Source organism: Seriola aureovittata, chromosome 23 (assembly GCF_021018895.1).
Source record: "Seriola aureovittata isolate HTS-2021-v1 ecotype China chromosome 23, ASM2101889v1, whole genome shotgun sequence".
Classification (NCBI taxonomy): Eukaryota; Metazoa; Chordata; class Actinopteri; order Carangiformes; family Carangidae; genus Seriola; species Seriola aureovittata.
Genome location: NC_079386.1, coordinates 19251972 through 19272275, shown reverse-complemented (window position 1 = coordinate 19272275; position 20304 = coordinate 19251972). Strand labels below are relative to the sequence as shown.

Here is a 20304-nt window from a genome sequence, read left to right as displayed (position 1 = left end):
AGCGGCGTGTTCGATTCCCATGTTGTTTCTAATCCGTGACGGTTCATCGTTGTTATTGTTACCATGACAACAAAGATGGTACTTATTTTAACCCAAACCACCATCTTTTCCTAAACATAACCAAGCCATGACCGTTATAATAGTAACCATGGCGATGAACGTATGGTAGGTATGCCGCTGTCAGTACAGTCCCCATGTTTTATTACTGTAACCATGACAACCAAGGTCCGGTTCACCTGCCCCTTTCAGGAGACGCTGATGTGGGTCGAATCAGAGGGTTGATGGTTACGGTTGGAGACGTTGGTTCCATCTTTCCATAACCTTAACCAACTAGTTGTCTTGCTGTGAACTAGTTGTCTTGCTGTGAACTAGTTGTATCTTTGTGAACTAGTTGTATCGCTGTGAACTAGTTGTCTTGCTGTGAACTAGTTGTATCATTGTGAACTAGTTGTCTTGCTGTGAACTAGTTGTCTTGCTGTGAACTAGTTGTATCATTGTGAACTAGTTGTCTTGCTGTGAACTAGTTGTCTTGCTGTGAACTAGTTGTATCTTTGTGAACTAGTTGTATCGCTGTGAACTAGTTGTATCGCTGTGAACTAGTTGTCTTGCTGTGAACTAGTTGTCTTGCTGTGAACTAGTTGTCTCGCTGTGAACTAGTTGTATCGCTGTGAACTAGTTGTATCGCTGTGAACTAGTTGTCTTGCTGTGAACTAGTTGTATCGTTGTAAACTAGTTGTCTTTCTGTGAAGTAGTTGTCTTGCTGTGAACTAGTTGTCTTGCTGTGAACTAGTTGTCTTGCTGTGAACTAGTTGCTGTATCAGATGTAAATATGACTGATGTGAATACAGATATAATAATTAACCCTCCATTATCTCCTTACTCACCTGTCAGCTGATAATCTGCAGCCCTTGGTTACGTGGCCTAGATCCACCAGCCGTCCATCAAACGTATCGCCATGGAAACAGAGGAGTAGCCCCTCTACACACACACTCACACACACACACACCCCTGGCCCGTTTAGATCCTCTAAAGTGCGGAGAGAAAAGAGGAGAAAACGGAGGGATGCGGCGGAGGATCCAGTCTCCTCTGTCACCCTGACACGGATAAAGAGATTAGAGGAGGGATGATACCGTCTGTCTCACACACACCTACAAGCAGAGGTGGGTCCACCCTCACTCACCTGAGAACCTTTACAGCAGCACAGGTGAACATGCACCTCTCACCTGCAGGTTCAGTTCGGTCAGACGAGCAGAAGAAACTATATTAGATGAAATGAGAAGATAGAGGTGAAGGAAACCCAGAGGGCTGATGAAGAGGACAAAGGAACAAATGCAGACAGGTGAATAGATGAAGGACAGAGGGAGGGAGGATGCAAGGAAAGGAGACAAAGGAGGCAAGAAGGAGACAGGAAGAGAAGAGGAAGGAAAGGAATAAAAGAGAGAAAGGAGGGAAGAGACAATGAAAAGTGACGAGGAGATTAGTTCACTGATCCTCCTGAGTCAGCAGTGTGACACTAATACACACACACACACATATACACACACACACGCACACACACACACTCACACACACACTCACACACACACACACTCACACACACACACACACACACATACACACACACACGCACACACACACTCACACACACACTCACACACACACACACACACACTCACACACACACACACACACACATACACACACACACGCATGCACAGTTAATTCCTAATAAGCCTATCAAAGCTGTCTGTTAAACGCAGCAGCTTGACTGTGTGTGTGTGTGTTTGTGTTTGTGTGTGTGTGTGTGTGTGTGTTTTTGAGTGTGTGTGTGTGTTTGTGTGTTTGTGTGTGTGAATGTGTGTGTGTGTGAATGTGTGTGTGTGTATGTGTTTGTGTTTGTGTGTGTATGTGTGTGTGTGTGTGTGAATGTGTGTGTGTGTGAATGTGTGTGTGTGTGTGTGTTTGTGTTTGTGTGTGTATGTGTGTGTGTGTGTTTTTGAGTGTGTGTGTGTTTGTGTGTGTAAATGTGTGTGTGTGTGAATGTGTGTGTGTTTGTGTGTGTGAATGTGTGTGTGTGTGTGTGTTTTTGAGTGTGTGTGTGTGTTTTTGAGTGTGTGTGTGTGTTTGTGTGTTTGTGTGTTTGTGTGTGTGAATGTGTGTGAATGTGTGTGTGTTTGTGTGTGTGTGTTGAGAATAAGTTTGATTTGACTTTATTATCATAATAAATTATAAACAGTATTTTCATATAAAATATGATTAATTTGGTGTAAATAGTGTTTGGTGAAGTCACCTTGACCTTTGACCCCAAAAAACCTTCTGCCCCCATGTGACTTTATGGTCTGTTTTGATTCTGATCAGAGTATTGATGATTGATAAGAAGTCATGCTCGGCTGCTGATCAGCCAGTGCTTGCTGGGCTTTGTTGTTGGACAAGGTTGTTGCCATGGAGACGAGCGGGTGATTATCTGTCATCAACAGGTATTAGTGGAAAATGTAATCAAGCATCATTATTGATCTGCTGTAAGCAACATGAATGTGACATTAATGATGTGGACTGATTCAGTATTTTGATTGATTGATTGATATTTGATTGATTGATTGGTTGATAGTGTTACCTGTAGGTCTCTGTCTATATAAAGACACCTTTATGAAGACAGCTTTTGTCAAAGAGAAGTCAAACTAGTTCAGAAATCCTGTTTGACATTTCCTGTTCCTCCAGCTGTGACTGAGCACAGAGTATTCTGCCCGTGTTGAAACAAGTCGAATGTAAATTCAAACATCGGTAGTTTTACCGTGTGTTTGACGTCGCTCTAACCGAAGCTACAACAGTTTACCTTTTGTTTCATGTCAGATATGATCAGTGTGACATTTGAAAGCTAATGAGATGAAGCTAACAGTTAGCCTGCACAGGGGTTGAGCTAAATGTCACCAGCTATCAGTCTGTCACTCAAACACTGACAGAGATGATGGAGGATAACGACCGGTTCTCTGTGAACGCTCAGACATCACGCTTTAAACAGAGGAACGAAAGAACAGACACATTTTCTACTCTACACTTTGTTCAAGCCTTAAATATTGTATTAATTAGGAAAACACACACACACACCTGAAGCAGGTGAACACCAGCCTGTCTGAGCCTCAGATGAGCTTCAGTGAGAAACATCAGATATTACAAATATGTAAATATTCTATGTATTTTTATATTTATATTTTTTCTGACTGTCACTCCTGATAATAAAGCTGATGTTTTCTTCTTCTCTTGTTTTTACAGGTAACTGCAGAGTACAGTGTTTTACTGACACCCTGAAATCACTGCCAATCACCTGCAGTGCCTCTCCTGGGCCACCAGAGGGCCGCAGACCGCCGGTACCGAACCTCACACACATCAACATTAATCATCTTGCTGTGAAGTGACTCTGAAACAGGAAACTCTGCAGCAATCAGGCTGCTCAGATCCAAACCTTTATTATTATCAAAGCAATATGCAAATCCTCGACAGACTCTCTCCTGGTGTGTTTCCTTTAACTTTAACTCCAGAGACACAGAAACGGCCTTTTCTCAAATCTCTGAACACAGCGATGGATGACACGAACAAAAACACAAATAAAAGGCAAGAAGAAAATATAGTGGTAATTAAATTCCTCATTTATTTAATCGACCTCGGCAGTAAAACTTCAGATGGAGACACAGACAGTTCACACTCACGGTGCATGATGATGATGATGAAGATGAAAATAAGAATATTTATCTATAGAGAGCTTTTCTACATAAAGGTACAAAGAACTCAAAGCAACAGAACACAACAAGCAGGTCACATGACGCAACGGAAACTGTGACAGACTATTAATATAAAAAGTATCGATTCTGATCAGAGTATTGATGAGTGATAACCTGCAACCTTCAGAAGTCATGCTCGGTGCTGACCGCTGTGACATCATCATAGTCCTCAGCCAATCCTTGCTTGGCTTCGTTGTTGGACAAGGTTGTTGCCATGGAGACGGGCGGGTGATTATCTATCATCAGCAGGTGTGGAAAGGTGGAAAAGGTAAATAAAGCGTCATTATTGATCTGCTGGAAGCAACATGAATGTGACATTAATGATGTCGACTGATTCAGAATTTTGATTGATTGATTGGTTGATTGATTGATTGATTGATCGTGTTACCTGTAGGTCTCTGTCTATATAAAGACATCATGAGGACAGTGGAGATGAAGTACGGACTGAACACCACCAGGTAGCGGATCAGGAAGAACACAAGATGGAGGTGGGCTGAGACAGTGGGCGGGGCTCCAGAGGTGGGTGGGGCCATAGGAGTGACTGTAACATGGAGTGGAGCTGAGGGAGAGAGAATCACACCTGGTCAGGTGAATATCAGTTCCCGTTTTGAGTGAATCGTGGACGTACAGACAACTATCATCAGATTACTGTGATACTGAAGGAGCAGAAGCAGCTAGTGTTGGGGGGGGGGGCTCTGTCCTCTTTGAGTCTCTGTCACAGACACTGTAGGTGTAAGTAGCAGTAGCTAACTAACTAGCTTTACTGTCTTACTTTCTGAATTAGACTGTGTCAAGTTCCTACAGATGAATGCTTACGTTAGCTTTAAGTTACACTAATGTTACCTGGTTTCAAACTTTAGCCTTAATTTACAGTTCAGCTAATTAATGTTAGCTAGCTGATAGCATGCACCCTTTCATCTCCAGTGTTAGCTTGTCATTTCATCACTAATATAAATGTCATATATGATCAGTCATGAGCAGTGAGACGATGCAGGATCAGTTGTTGTAGAGAAATGATTTGCTCAGCTTCATCAACACTGACTCCACAGTCTGATCTTACCAGTGACAGTGATGTTGATGCTGTTACTGGTTGCTCCCTCTCCAGACTCACACCAGTAAACTCCAGTGTCCTGCGGGAGGATGAAGCTGATGCTACAGGAAGAACCAGCTGATTCTCCCCAGCCAGCTCCACACTTAGACATCAATTGTCTGCTTGTGTTCCTCATCAGGGTCCATCCAGGGTTAGGGTCCTCACAGCTCAGAGAGACAAACTCATTTTCAAACAGCTGAGATCTGTTGGGACTCACCGTCAGACGAGCTGGGGAGAAGAGGGGGTGACATCAACACATTATCATTTAAACTTCATGATCTTCTTATGGCACCTTTAACAACCATCACTGAACTGCTGTCACAGCCCAGGAGTTTCCCTGGTTAACTGCACCGTTAACTATCCACAAAAATATAAACTGTGACATATATTTTATATTATTATTGATGTTGTTGTTGTTGTTGTTGTTATACATATTATTATTCCATCCATGCTGTAGTGTTTGTCAGTTCCCTAGTGAAAGTCAGGTTTAAAGTGTAGTTGACTGACCTGAGTCTGAGGTGCAGCACAGCAGGGAGGTCAGAGCTGCAGAGACGTGACCAACAGGTTAGTTAAAGGTTTCACATTCACCCAGAGCAAACTGACAGAGTGACGTAGGTTTGGTTTTGTGTGAGACCAGATGTTTCACTCTGCTCTGTTTGTCTTAACACTAAACCATACAGAATGGACGGTTAAAGCAATATCCATGCTTACTTGTAACTTTATTGTCATGAACGTCACAACAAACAGTATTCAGCTGGTAACCGCCTCCTCCCAGTTACTGCTGATGTGATGTAAAAATATTATCTTTGAAAAATGAAGTAAGTCCGGCTAAAAGTTCTGACAGTCTTACAGGGAAACAATTTACAGACTGTGTAGTGGGTACGACGTGATTACAGACCTGGCAACCTGTACGCATTTTGACATCAGAGTACGTTGTAAGGATTTGTCGCTAAATCAAACAAAAAGCTGTGAGTGGTTCAATTGTGCACGTGCAGTAACTCAAGTCTAACAGCAGGGGGCAGCAGCGTCCGGTCTGCTGGGCAAGAGAAGAAGAAGCGTTCGACCAATCACAGCGCTCGGTTCAGTCCTTCAACTGTGAAGCGGGATAACTGACAAAATAATGTCCGTCATGTAAACAACACGGCAATAGAAACTGGTCCTCACTCCGTCTGGCTGCTTCCTCAGCTGAAGGCGGGACTTTAAGTCGTCTTCACAGGTAAACGGGCCGCGGTGGATGTGGAGACTTGACTGTGAATTGAGTGACGTAAACCCTGACCGTGACGTACCTGTCACTAACGTCTATAACGTTAGCATAACGGTGCGTAGTTTGCTGGCTAGCTAGCTACCGGGCATTTAAAAGCATCTTCGCAGTGTTATGGTGAATGTATCTCTCACATATCTCAGAAGTACAGTGTGTACCAGAAAGAACGGGGCATGTGATTAACTGTGTGACCTTTAAGAAATGTGCTTTCTCATGCATAACAAGAAACACTGTTGTTACTTTGCTTAAATTACAAGAAACATTGTTGTTACTTTGATTAACTTACTTTTGTTGACGTATAATATTAGCCTACACCCCTGACACATGTGACACGAAGCCGCCTAGCAACACACGTCAGCTGCCGTTTGAATCAATCAAACTAAGACATGCCTTACTTGTAAGGAGGAGCTATACTCCTTGACTTAAGCTAAGACACTAACAACCTCAGGCTAGATCGTTCTCAGCTGTTCCTGGTACCACTGTTATGTGTACTGTACGATCTCCGCTCTCTGCAGATTGCGCAAATAAATACTTCTACTTGATTCAACTCCTGTCTCCTCAATTGTGTACCTCGACTCCCCGGCCTGGGTGAGATTACACTCTGGGTGAATCTCAACAATTTTGGGGGCTCGTCCGGGATTCGAGGGAGTCTCCTGCGTGGACACACGAAAGGGAGCATTTGGACCTAAAAACTTTTCTTCACGAATAGAGGATAAAGACACAAGCCGGCACATAACAAGGTAAGCAGAAAACCTGTTATAACAAAGTTCTGCATATTGAACACTACTAAAACTGTGTCTTGTCCGATATACGTGTAAGTAAAGTACACTAAAAGAATCAGTGGAAGTAATAAAACTGTGATAAAAAGTAAAATGTGTATAAATAGATAAGTAAAACAGCAGACGATAACCTTGAGAGTGGCGTAACTCCACCCGAGACCCGACGGGGTCCGGGAGCGGCTAATACCGCGGCTGGGTTGGAATCCCGGGGGTGAGGTCCCTTAAATCTACTTGTTATTAAAGTGTGTTACAACTTTCTAAAAGCAACAGGTACAAAAGTGTCGGTTTAGATTTCCGTGAAAATAACTCGATAATTTTCTAAAAGCAAATCACTGTACTACTGGTTTAGAGTCCAAGAGAGGGATAATCACTGTCACATAATAACATTTTAAATATAGGTTGAAGGCCTTAGTACTTTGTGGTAAAGTACTTAAATTATCCATTCGGCGAATTAGCGGTAAAAGGGTGAAAGGCCCGGAGAGGAAGGACAGGCTTCCGAACCAAGCACGTCTGACTGTCTAAAATATGGGTGAGAGACCCGTGAGGAACATAAAATAGTTCCTCATAAGCATTTTGTGTAAAGCGCTGAGAGCTGTGAACAAAATTCTATGTTATTGGGTGTGAAATGTGTCAAGTGATTTAACTGTGTGTTCTGAAGTTATTGCTAGAAGAGTATGGGTGTGGGAGAATAAGACTCTGAGCAAATTGTTGTGTGAATACCCATTGCGCTCAGCATCGACAGTGAATGGTCCAGTTTGGTCAGTTAATGCTGAGTAAAAGTGACGGGGCTACCTAGCGGTGATAACGAACGTCACCAGTTCGCTGTCGTTCAGGAACAGCTGAGCGGCGAAAACCCCTCTGCGAGTACAGCTGAGAGCGGTGGGGGCTAAAACACCCAGTTGATGAACGGAGTGAGAAAATATCGGATCTAAAACTCTGCAGGTCTTGTGATAGGACACCAAGTGGAAGACCGGACTGACGTATAGCGTCAGCCTAGAAGCTTGTCTTCCAAAGAGTGCAGAGGGCTAACGTAGTCATTTCTGGTTTCTTACGGCCGTAATAGAGCTGTGGAGCTCAGAGTCTAGCTAAAATGAATGAGGAATATGATAAAGAAATAGACGATGGTGGTTGGGGTCCAGCTGGTCCTTATCAGACTCTGCTGACGCAGCTGGAAACTACAGCCAATGCCCTAGGTGCTGTCAGTAAGCTGGCGGATAAAAATAAAAAAAGTGAATAAAGCTAAAGAGAAAATGGAAAAATTGATCACTAATATGGGGAAAACATTGGAACATAGGGGACCCCTGGGACAATTACTTATAGATAAAGTAAACACAGCTACTGCTAAAAAGAGAGAAGCAGTAGAGCAGGGAAAGAGTTCAGGTGTGTTACAGAAACGAGGCTGGAAAAAGAAGGAAAACGAGTGGGAGAGGGAGCGCCAGGGATGGTCTGAACTGGCTCTCTGTTGGCAAAGCACCAAACATCTGCACCTGAAGCACCAAGATCCCTGCTCCAAACCGGTAATCGCATCTGACACCCCCACACGTCCACCTCCATATGCGCCTCCACCTCAGGGCATGTATCCATCATTTTTCATTGAAAAAGGTACGATGCAGATCACTCCACACGGGGCTCCAGATTTAAGTGAAGAATGTGACATTTTGGCCGGGAGTAATCTTTCCAGGTCACAAAAACATGACACGTCCCATGCAACTGTTGGCCCGCACCAAATGCAGCCAGCATATTTCCCTGCTCCGGCGCCTGCTCCACCGCCCTCACATACACACCCTTCACCCACAGCATTAATCACATGTAACACATCACAGCCTTGTCAGACTGAGACATCCAGTAAAGCATCCACCTCTTCAGTAGAGACAGCCACAACGTCGGAAGGGAGAGTAGTACAAGGGTTTGAGGTAAGAAAGATGAGAGAGGAAGCAGCGACAAAATACCGCAGGTACCTGGAAGAGGCACAGCGGTGTAAAGCACAGGAAGAAGTATACTGTAAGTTGCAGAGACAGGCAGAAGCCATGTTGGAGGCGACCGCTGGGTCACTGAGGCAGGATGTAGAACAACAACACGAACAGTTACTCACTGAGGTAAAGTCACAGCGAACAGGAGAAAAGAGTAAAGCTACACTTACAGCCTTAGGTCAGTGGGAAGGAAAGAGACAGGAAATGGATCTGCTGTTTGACCTAGAGTGTGAGTTAACTAACCTAGATGCAGATTCAGTCGATGATCTCCAAACTCGCGCTGAATTAAAACAACTTTTGCATCACAACACACAGACGGTTGATGAAGCATGGGAGGAGCTAGATCATAGAAAAGAAGCCAGGCATAGGCGGCGTGAACAGATAGACCCGGTGCTTACTCCGCTGCGTAATAAAGTAGGCCAAACAGTGCGGACAATGACGTTGCGTTCAGGACGTGAGCTTGGCGTCCCTAGCGCCACGCAGTTTCCACTCACTGCCACAGCTCCAGGCCAACCTCCTAGATATAAGCCATTCTCTCTCGGTGATATACAAGCCTTAGTCGACAAATTGCCCCCTGTCACAGACGGAGGCAGCCTGTGGTTAAATAAATTAGATGCTCTAACTGCCGGACAGACATTGGCCCTAGGAGACTTTAGAGCAATAGCAGCCAGATGCATGACCTCCACCAACCTTAGAGACATAGAGACTGACGCTCAAACTATCACCCTGACAGACGATACAACTTTCACTAATTGCAGCACTGAAATAGGTCGGTCCATGCGCTCACATTTTCCTCTGCCTAACTCTGCAACGATGCCCAAATTGAGATGGGACCCCAAGCAGAACCCCAGACAATTTCTTAGCAGTGCTAAAGAACTTTGGACCACTCAAACTGGACATTGTCCAGGTAACGTGGGTTCACAAACTGAGTGGTTCCGTCAAGCAGTATTGAGTGGTGTCCCTGAGTCTGTGCGAGATGCCATGATAAACAATCCTGATATGTTAGGCTGCAAGTCATGCGTGTGGGAAAAACATCTTGTCCACCACCTCACCGCTGCTCAAGACAAAACACAGCAGGAAGAGAAAGAACAGGCAGACCTTCAAGCCCAGCTGTTAAAATTACAGCTAGCTAAGGCCAGGGAGGAGGTAAATGATAAGAGAAAGGGCAAGAAAGATCAGATTAAGGTTCTAGTACAGTCAGCTCAGGAATGGGACGGAGAACACTCACCGGCTTATCCGGACCTGTCTCCTACTCCCCCATGGGTGCCTTTCCACAAACGTGGTGGCGGAATGTATAGGGGAAGGGGAGGTCGACGGGGTGGGGGAGAGAGAGGTGCTTCCAGAGGAAGGTCTCAAGGAGGAAACCGTGCCTGTTTCCTGTGTGCCGATCCCTCCCACTGGTTAAAAGACTGCCCGCACTATCACGTCAAGGAACAAATGAGGGGCGGTTACCACCAAAGGGGAGGGTTCCAGAACAGGGGAAGTTCAAGAGGAGGACGTGGGGATGATCATCAGGCACTGCCACCTGCAGGAGGAACTATGACTCAGTTCCCCCTCTGGCCGGAACAAGATTGAAACACCCCACAGAGAAGCCCTGAGCAACACTTGACGGCAGAACCAGTGTTGCCAGTAGCGGTCAATCAGGACACACTGCCTTTCCTAGTGGACACAGGTGCTACTGTTTCCACGATTAAGACTGTACAAAAGAACTTGCTATCAACAGAAGTCATCACAGTCATGGGTTTCTCTGGGGTTCCAACGACACTGCCTTACACCAAGCCTCTTACCACGCAGCTAGGAAATCAGACTGTGTTGCATCCTTTCGTTTATTCCCCCGATGTGCCCTCTAATCTCCTGGGTCGAGACTTACTAACCCGCCTGGGTGCCACCATTTTGTGTTCCCCTGTTGGTCTCACCGTTTCCCTTCCCGACGGTACGCAACTACCCTGTGACAACGTTGGTGCTGGGCACTCCAGCCAGTACCTCATCCAACCAGTCGTTGAAAAAGCGGCCGACATCTACTGGGGCTTGTTGCACAGTGAACCTCAGGAAAAGGGTGGAATCCTGTCGGCCTATCTAGAATGGAAGCCCTGGATCTCCCAATTACACCCTTATGTGGCCCCTCCTGACCCTCCCCATGTTACGTTGTTTTATGACAGACAGAATACTGAGTGGTACGAAGAACAATTCAGTAACGACATTGAGGGGACCGAATGGAGCATTGACACAGAATGTATTTATGTGGCTCCCATAGGCGTAGCAGCAGGAGTAACTCTCTTGCCCGCTCAACAACAGTGGTACATGATGGGGGACGAGGCAGCTCCCCATGTATCTCTTGCCCTCCATCCTGACCATCAAGCGAAGGAGTTGGGTTCGATTGTGAAGACTGCAGAACAACAAACTGATTGGCAACTGATTGCACCACAGGTTATGTACTCCCCCACAGCACAGACATACAAAATCAGGGTCTCTTGCACAGACCAGGCACTCGTGGAGCATGTCCAGATCTCTCGCCACCATGGCCGTGAAAAAACAGATCACCCTGATGCTGCAAACCTACTTAACTCTCTACCCGATACATTATGGTCTGCTGGTCCTACTGACGTTGGACTGGTTGACTGTCCTCCGGTATCGTTCGCATTGGTTTCACCGCAACCCATTTGGCTTCCGCAGTATCCTCATAAACACGACGCTGAAGTTGGCATCGCAGACACTATCAATGGCCTACTCGAAAAGGGGGTGCTGATAGAGTCACAATCCAGCTGGAACACACCCATCCTGCCTATCGAAAAGAAAGGCACAGGTAAATATCGCATGGTACATGACCTGAGAGCTATCAACGCTGTCCTTCAAACCAAGACTATCCCTGTTCCTAACCCTTACGTTGCGCTCACTAACCTAGACCCGCGACATCAGTGGTTCACATGCATTGACCTGGCTAATGCATTCTTCTGTATGCCACTAGCCGAACACTGTAGAGACGTTTTCTCTTTCACCTATCAGGGTGCCCAGCTGACTTACTCTCGCCTGCCACAGGGGTTTGCCCTCTCGCCTGGTTTGTTTAATCAAGTGCTAAAAGATATCCTAGCTGACTGTGACCTACCCCCTGACACCACTTTGGTACAGTATGTTGATGACTTACTACTCGCGGCACCAACAGCGTCACTGTGTTTGCAAGCCACCGAACAGGTCCTCCTACGCCTGGCTGAGAAAGGGTTTAAGGCGAGCAAATCAAAGCTACAGGTAGCTCGGAGAGTTGTTTCTTTCCTGGGGAGACAAATCTCTCAAGATGGGTCAGGTCTGTCCCCAGAACATCGTGACACCATTCTACATCACCCTAAACCCAACACAGTGAAGGATATGCTCTCCTTCCTTGGCCTCACAGGTTACAGCAGAAACTATGTTGCCGATTATACAGGATTGACGACTCCACTCCGAGACCTCATCCGTGAGCACGGTATGCGCAAACTTACAGCTCCGTTAAACTGGACAACAACCGCGGAAGCAGCGTTCATAGCGTTGAAACAACGACTATCAATAGCTGCTGAACTTGCAGTCCCTGACTACTCCTCCACGTTTTATCTTGATGTTTCTGGAACACCACACTGTGTCAACGGCGTGCTGTTCCAGAAAAAAGGGGGAGACAGAAAAGTGCTAATGTATATCAGCACAATGCTCGACAACATGGAAAAAAGACACCCTGTATGCGCACAACACGTCGCTGGAATCGCAAAAATCATACAGAAAACAGCACACATAGTCATGGATCACCCGCTACATGTACTGACTACACATAGCGTTGTAGCCTACGTCAGCTCGGCAACATTCACACTCACTGCACTGAGACAAAGACGCCTGTCAAAAATCCTAGAAGCGCCCAATTTAACTTTCACACACGATGGAATCAACATGGCAGATCAGATGAGTACAGGTAAACCACATCAGTGCGCAGACACAGTGCAGAAGGAAGAGAAAATCAGACCTGATTTGCAGGCAGAGCCGTTAGAGGAAGCCAGAAACTTGTACACAGACGGTTGCTGCTACAGACATGAGCGACAAGGACTGATATCAGCTTATGCAGTGGTAGAGCGGACAGAGCAAGGGATGCACACACTGAAAGCAGAAAGAATCGCTGGGTCACAGTCAGCACAAAGAGCAGAAATAATGGCAGTTATCGAAGCACTCAGACTAGGAACAGGACAGAATGTCAACATTTTCACAGACTCAGCCTATGCAGTAGGAGCAGTGCACGTAGAACTACCACAGTGGCAGAGAACCGGATTCCTCACAGCATCCAATAAACCCATAAAACATGAAACTGAAATGAAACAGCTTGCAGAAGCACTAATGCTACCGCAGAAAGTAGCAGTAGTCAAATGCAGAGGCCATGAGAAAACTCACACACCCACCAAACAAGGTAACGATGCAGCAGACACAGCAGCTAAACAGGCAGCAGGGTATGTACATAATATGATGATGTTTTGTTCAGAAAAAGACACTGACACTGACACTGACACAAACACAGAACTCGAACACATAAAAATAGAGCAAAACAAAGCATCACCAGAAGAAAAATCCCTGTGGAGAGCCAGAGGCTGCACGAAAATCGACAGCCTGTGGCGAGGCCCAGACGGCAGAATAGTTCTGCCACCTGGCATCAAGGTAGTAGCATTGACCGAGGCACATGGTGTGGGACATGTCGGGGCTGCACAGATGTTGAGAAACTTGGAAAATTGGTGGCATCCATTTTTGAAAGATATGTGTAGATATCATGTAAATACTTGTCCTGAATGCACAATGTACAACACACGACCAACCATCAGACCACACCCTGGACGTTTCCCTCTTGAAACGAAGACAGGGAAAGAAATTATCATAGACTACACAGATATGATAAATTCAGTTAGGGGATACAGGTATTTGTTGGTATGTGTGGATGCATACTCAGGTTGGCCAGAAGTTCTCCCAGCGAAAAAGGAGGACAGCAATACAGTGGTAAAGTTCCTGATAAATCAGTACATCCCAAGACATGGTTTTCCTGAAAAAATCAGATCTGACAATGGGACTCACTTCAAAAACCATGATCTGCAAAAGGTGGAAGAGATGCTTGGACTTAAACACAAGTTTGGTTCGGTCTATCACCCCCAGTCTCAAGGGAAGGTTGAGAGAATGAACCAAACTCTTAAAAACAAGCTGGCAAAAATATGTGCACAGACCAAGATGAATTGGCTGGATGCGCTGCCACTGGCGCTCATGTCAGTACGCAGCTCTGTAAACCAGAGCACGAAATTTACTCCATTTGAACTAACTGCTGGGAGAATGTTTCCAGGTCCTCAATCCAAACTCGTTGGATTGACACAGGATGATCAATCTCTAACCCACAGACAGTATTTTCATGCTCTGCAGAATCTTGTTTCAGAGTACGCAAAGCAGGTTGGAGAAAGGATCAAAGGAGAGACAGCGGCTCCACCGGACACTGAGTGGGTGCTATTAAAGGTGATCAAAAGAAAGTGGACGGAGCCAAGGTGGACGGGTCCGTACCAGGTAAAGGAACGAACCTCACATGCTGTTCGGCTGAACGGCAAAGGAGACACGTGGTTCCACTGGAGCCAGTGCGCGGCATCAGACGCTCCCGCTAGGACGCTGGAACAGACACGCACTGAGCTGCGTGTACAACATCAGAAAACAAAGACCACCGAACAAGAAGGGGCAGAATAATCCCCGGGTGGCATCAGGGTGAGGTAGTCTAACCAATAGCCCTGTGGGAGGAGGTGAAAAAGCGCTCCTCTCCAACACGTGGTGTGCCAAACCACCAACCAGGATCGTCGTGGAGTCAAGAAGATGAGGAAACTTACTCTCTTCATCCTCAGCTGGGCTGTGGTGACTATGACCTTTCTTTGGGCTCTTATACACCTGTACACCACTGGTTCAACCAAGCTGTGAGACCTCTAGTGTTTATATACCCTAGACGAGAACCATTGAAATTATAGTGATTTCTATACTCTTGTGTTATATTCTTAAAAGCCATTGCTAAAAGAGTTGTGTGACTGAGAATATTGTGAAACATAGAAGGTCTAAAAGCTGTCTCTGGGGTAACCCCGCCATAGACTATATTGTAGTAACAGCTCGTCACTTGAAAGGTTTTGTTTGCTAAAATGTTGTATGAGACTGATCACTCCATGTTCAGGGTTTAGTGTCATGTCCTAATAAGTGTCTTACACTGAGATAATTATGTTTTTACTATCACATGCTTTATAGAAACGAGAAGCGCAGTGTGCCCATTGCCTTACATTGTGTTCGCATTCATGAAGAATTCATTTTCTTTATCTCGGGTAGAGGGCTAAACTCTTTATAGATTCCAGGTGAATTTTGAGTTTTCCACATTCTACCCCGTAGACAGTCTGTGTTACCCAAATCACAGGGTTTCCTGAACGGCCCTATCAAGGGGTCTACGTTTTACTGTATCCCTGTGATTAAGGGAATGTGAAGTTTGATGCTTACACTCAGGGTTTTCTTATATGTGCTAAAATTCATTGTCTTGAGATTATGCTTTTTGATGTACACTCTGTATTAGTGATCTCTGTGCAGAGATCAAAAGGGGGATTGGTGAATGTATCTCTCACATATCTCAGGAGTACAGTGTGTACCAGAAAGAACGGGGCATGTGATTAACTGTGTGACCTTTAAGAAATGTGCTTTCTCATGCATAACAAGAAACACTGTTGTTACTTTGCTTAAATTACAAGAAACATTGTTGTTACTTTGATTAACTTACTTTTGTTGACGTATAATATTAGCCTACACCCCTGACACATGTGACACGAAGCCGCCTAGCAACACACGTCAGCTGCCGTTTGAATCAATCAAACTAAGACATGCCTTACTTGTAAGGAGGAGCTATACTCCTTGACTTAAGCTAAGACACTAACAACCTCAGGCTAGATCGTTCTCAGCTGTTCCTGGTACCACTGTTATGTGTACTGTACGATCTCCGCTCTCTGCAGATTGCGCAAATAAATACTTCTACTTGATTCAACTCCTGTCTCCTCAATTGTGTACCTCGACTCCCCGGCCTGGGTGAGATTACACTCTGGGTGAATCTCAACAGTTAACGTGAAGGTTCATGATACTGTGCCGCCGGAATAACATAAGTAACATTTATTATTTATTTAAATATTTATTCACGTAATAAGTGAATAAATATGTAATATTTAAAATTAATAACAGGATCAAATTCACGTTTATCAGTTTGTATCACCTATCATACAATTAAATATGACTCATGAAAACAATGGCTTTAAGCAGCTGCACTTTAACTGTATCTAATAACTACAAAAATTCCAGGGAAATTTTGAGTGCCACGGGGGCTACTGCCGGGATGAGTACATGATTTATTTCCAGTGTTCAAAAGTCACCCTGATCATATTCTGGCTTTGAGAAATGTCTTGATATAAAAGACTCTGATATAAAACAATGTCACATCCCTCCATCATGTATTATGTGGGAAATATCTCATATTCTGTGTTGTTTTTTTTTATAAAACAAGAGGCGACATGTCTTCAAACTGGCATTTAAAGGGTTAAAATCCTGAAAACTAATAAACATTTGGTAGGTTTGAGCAGAACTGAAGTGGTTTAAGAGATTTATGCAAAAAAAGCAGGAAAAATTTTGTTATATGATGATTTTATAGCATTTTCTTTGTGTGTCCTTTTTTGGACGCGAGGAACCCCAGAGGGTACAAAATGTGTTACCAGTGTATAATAGACCTGTAACAGTAACTGACATTAGATTTTAAAAATATGTCAAAAAAGACACTTTCTTGCAGAAATCCATACCTTCAGCTGTAACACAGCCAAAATGATCAGCAAATCAAAAAAGAAAAGTGAAGAAAATGTCCAAAAAAGGACAGAGGGACCCCTGAGGGTTAATAAATCCCATGAACCTCTATTTAAATTACCACTATTATGTTTTTTTCTGTGCTAAATTTAACATTACTGGGGAGGAGAGCAACGCGACTAGAAGTGACAGCGAGAGAGGGCTAGTAGCTTCTCCTCTCCTCTGTCTCAGCGGAGACCGTCACAACTTCATTCACTCTTTTAACAAAACAAAACAAAAAGCAACGAAGGAAGCAGTAAATGGACTTACATATTTAAGACCTAACTAAATGTAATTTAAGACCTAACATGCGGCTAATGTAAAGCTAGCAGAGCTTGGAGAGTTGGTTATCTGGTTGCTAGGCGCACGCACACAGGTCAGGAGCTGCCGTTGCCATGGCAATGTGAAAATCTGCCCAGAATTTGGCTTCTACATGGCTTCAAACAACTGCAAATTATGAGAAAACCGTTACTTCTTTTCAAAAACCGAAAAGACCGTGCCAGACACTGAAGCCAGAAGTTTCTACAGTCTGTATTTTATTCAGATATTCCTTAAAATGAGTGAGTAAGCTCAGTGCGAAGACAGAGTGAGATTCTTTTGAAAATAAAAGACGATTACATTAGGTGTCAATGAGAGTGAGACAGGTATTGCTGCCGGACTCGGCACCCCCGTTTAAATTTTGTGCAGACCCTGCCTGTCAAAGTTACATTTTATGAATCCCAACAACTATGTCTACATTTTCAGAAAGAATTATTTGTCTCCTTTTTACGGTTTGGCCACGAGCTCGAGTTAAAAATAAAAATAAAGGTTATTTTTTACTGCTTCACGCACTCTAGCCAACTGACGCTTTCACTCTAACTTTGAAGAAAAAGTGATTTGCACTCCTCCTTTGAGTGCTCACAGTGTGAAAAGTTTACATGTTATGTAAAAACAGTTCCTGTCTTTTTGAGAGAGCAGAAGTTTTCCTCCGTTTTATAGTTTGAATCACATTTCTACGTGCAGGTATGAGAGAGCTGGGTGACTCAGAAAAAAGGTGCAATTTTGTAGAAAAAAGGTGGGTTTCTAAAGAAAATTCCAATGCATTTCTAATGAGCTTCAGGCACCGAGGCACTCCTCTCAGCTATTCTAGCTGTAGAGGAGTGCCTCGGAGCGGAGCACCCGTGGCACTAATAATATATCCCAGTGTAAGTGGTATTTTAGAAAAACATGGTCAAAGCTCCCTGCCAGTCAAAATCCAGGGTTTAGCCTCCTTGAACTGATGTCACATGGTTCACACACAAACAGCTGACTGTTTCTAAATGTAAATATGTCCTCTCATCAGACTTCTTCTACAGAATATATGATTGTATCGTTTCCTTCATAGTCAGTTCATATGTTGAAGAACTTAATGTTGAATGAATTTTGAATGAAAAGAGAAGTGGTGTGGAGACACATGAACTTTACACTATTACAGTAGGTTGGCAGGTCTGTAATTGGGACATTTTGACAACAGTTTGACTTTAAAGGAGTTATTTATAAATTTTGCTACTGCTACATACTGTAGCTAACGTCAGCATTAGCAGCTGTTTACAGTCTAGTAAAAAATATTGAGTTCACCATAAAACTTAATTCCTTTTCTTTTATTTCTACCTCAGCCCGTCCCATCGTTACAACGATCTTCACATGCTCCCAGACAGACACCGACTTCAGCGGAAGAGAAAAGTGACAGAAACAGAAGCAGGAGGGTTTGTTTCCACCTCTGGAGACAGATGTTGGTGAGTAACGGGATGAAGTTTGATGCAGAATTCACAGCATTTCTTCTAGACTGGAAAGTAGAGAACAAATCAAAGCTCAGACATAAAGATAAAGAGAGGACTCACAGAGCAGACACAGCAGACATGTTCCCTCCATCTTCACTCTTTGAGGATGTTAGAGCTGCTCTCTGATCAGCTCAGAGTCACTGAGTAAAACCCTCCTCCTTCCTCTGTCCGTGGTTCACACTGCTGTGGTTTCATCTGCACACAAAATGTTTGAGCTTCTTTCTTTAGTTGCAATAAAAAAGGGAAAACAGACTGAAACATGACATGAATCTAGTGGCTGCATGATGCCTTCACTGACAGTAGGACTAACTCTGACTGATGTTCGTGGCTTTGTTCAGAAAGATTCTTGACTTTAATTTGAAATGATTCAAAGAGTTTCTTAATAAAACATTCAGTTAATCATTCTCTAAAGACTTTGACTTTATAGACGGAGATACACGTTGATGGAAACAAGCTGCTGCTTCCCGTACATGAGTTTAGTTGACAGGAAGTGGGCAGAGGGGGTTTTTGACCCTGCATGTCTGACAGCCTGTCTCTGCTTTAACCAAGGTGATGTGGTCAGGATGTGACATACATTCAGTGTGTCGCTGCATCAGTTTGCAAACACAGCAAGATGAAGACCCTGACTCAAGAGGCCACGACATAAAGGGAGATGCACCACGGGCGTCACTAATAAAGAACATTTTATTGGACCAAATGAAATGTTAAGGTGTGGGACTCAGTAGTAGTCTGAGGTGTGCATGAGTGGAATATGTGTGGAAACTGAGACGTAACCAAACACAACATGACACGACCTGATCAGCTACACACAAGAGGATAGGTCAGACCCCAGGGGTCGTCACGGCAGCGTGGTGCTTTCATTAAAGTGTGCACCTGATCATCATGCAACATCCACGGGATGTCCGGTGTCTCCGGATTTGAACCCAACATTGAATAGATTATTTATGTATTTATTCATTGAATGAGATCAGATCCAGTTGTGCTCTAATGTCACGCCCCTGTTGTCCTCAGGGTGGCACAAAGGAGTGATATTTATACCTGAACCAGCCCCACGTTTCCACAACATACGCAGCACAATATCAGGATATTTATGACGTATAGATTAAACCACAGAGATCAAGCTGCCAGCAGTGTGTTTGTTGTGTGCAGAGCTGCATGTGCTTGTTTTCGAATGTGGGCTCTTTTCAATTGTGTTCAAGTTCAACTGTGTGTGTATCAATGGCGGATTTAGATTTGGGCGACATGGGGGGGGAGTAAAACTCTCACGGTCAGTTTGGTTCCTGGTTTGTTGGCCTGCAGGTCTGGTCATCAGTTAATCTGCTGTTATTTATTAAATAAATACTAGAAGTAGCAGAAGCTGCTGGTACTGTATGGATCAGTGTTATCCTGCTGGATGAGGACTGACTCTCTGCTGACATCTGCTGGTTTAAACCAAGCATCAACCTCCAGACTGAAACATGAAGCTGCAGTTCCTCTAACGACCACTAGAGTCTGGCTCCAACAGTGAGTCAGTCCCCATAGACTCCCATGTTAAAATGTCCAACTTTACAGCAGAAATAAACATGTTTACAGCCTGGTACAAAAACTGTTTTGGTCTCTAGAGATAATTTCCTCCTTCATGACACCTGTTGATATAACTCACCTGTTTATATAACTCACCTGTTTATATAACTCACCTGTTTACATTTTATTAAGGACCACAGTTATGGAGGATTAAGGGCGTGGCCTCTTTGAGTGACAGGTGGGTGAGAGCT

The 20304-nt window shown here is 44.2% G+C and overlaps 1 protein-coding gene across 1 annotated transcript; it reads right to left on the bottom strand.

Annotated features, from left to right (window-relative positions):
- Positions 1-3623: 3623 nt before the first annotated feature.
- Positions 3624-18759, bottom strand: LOC130164359 (uncharacterized). Its single transcript, XM_056369043.1, has 5 exons — positions 18611-18759; positions 5374-5409; positions 4837-5094; positions 4165-4335; positions 3624-4012 (listed from the first exon to the last, which is right to left on the bottom strand). The coding sequence occupies exons 1-5, from the start codon at positions 18639-18641 to the stop codon at positions 3900-3902; spliced, it is 609 nt and encodes a 202-aa protein (XP_056225018.1). The 5' UTR covers positions 18642-18759; the 3' UTR covers positions 3624-3899.
- Positions 18760-20304: the final 1545 nt, after the last annotated feature.

Excerpts from the sequence above, each read along its gene's own strand:
- LOC130164359 (XM_056369043.1), bottom strand. The coding sequence starts at position 18,641 with ATGGAGGGAACATGTCTGCTGTGTCTGCTCT. Across the intron at positions 5,410-18,610 it reads ATGTCTGCTGTGTCTGCTCT|CTCTGACCTCCCTGCTGTGC; the intron begins GTGAGTCCTCTC and ends ACGTCTCTGCAG. Across the intron at positions 4,336-4,836 it reads CATCAACATCACTGTCACTG|CTCCACTCCATGTTACAGTC; the intron begins GTAAGATCAGAC and ends TCTCTCCCTCAG.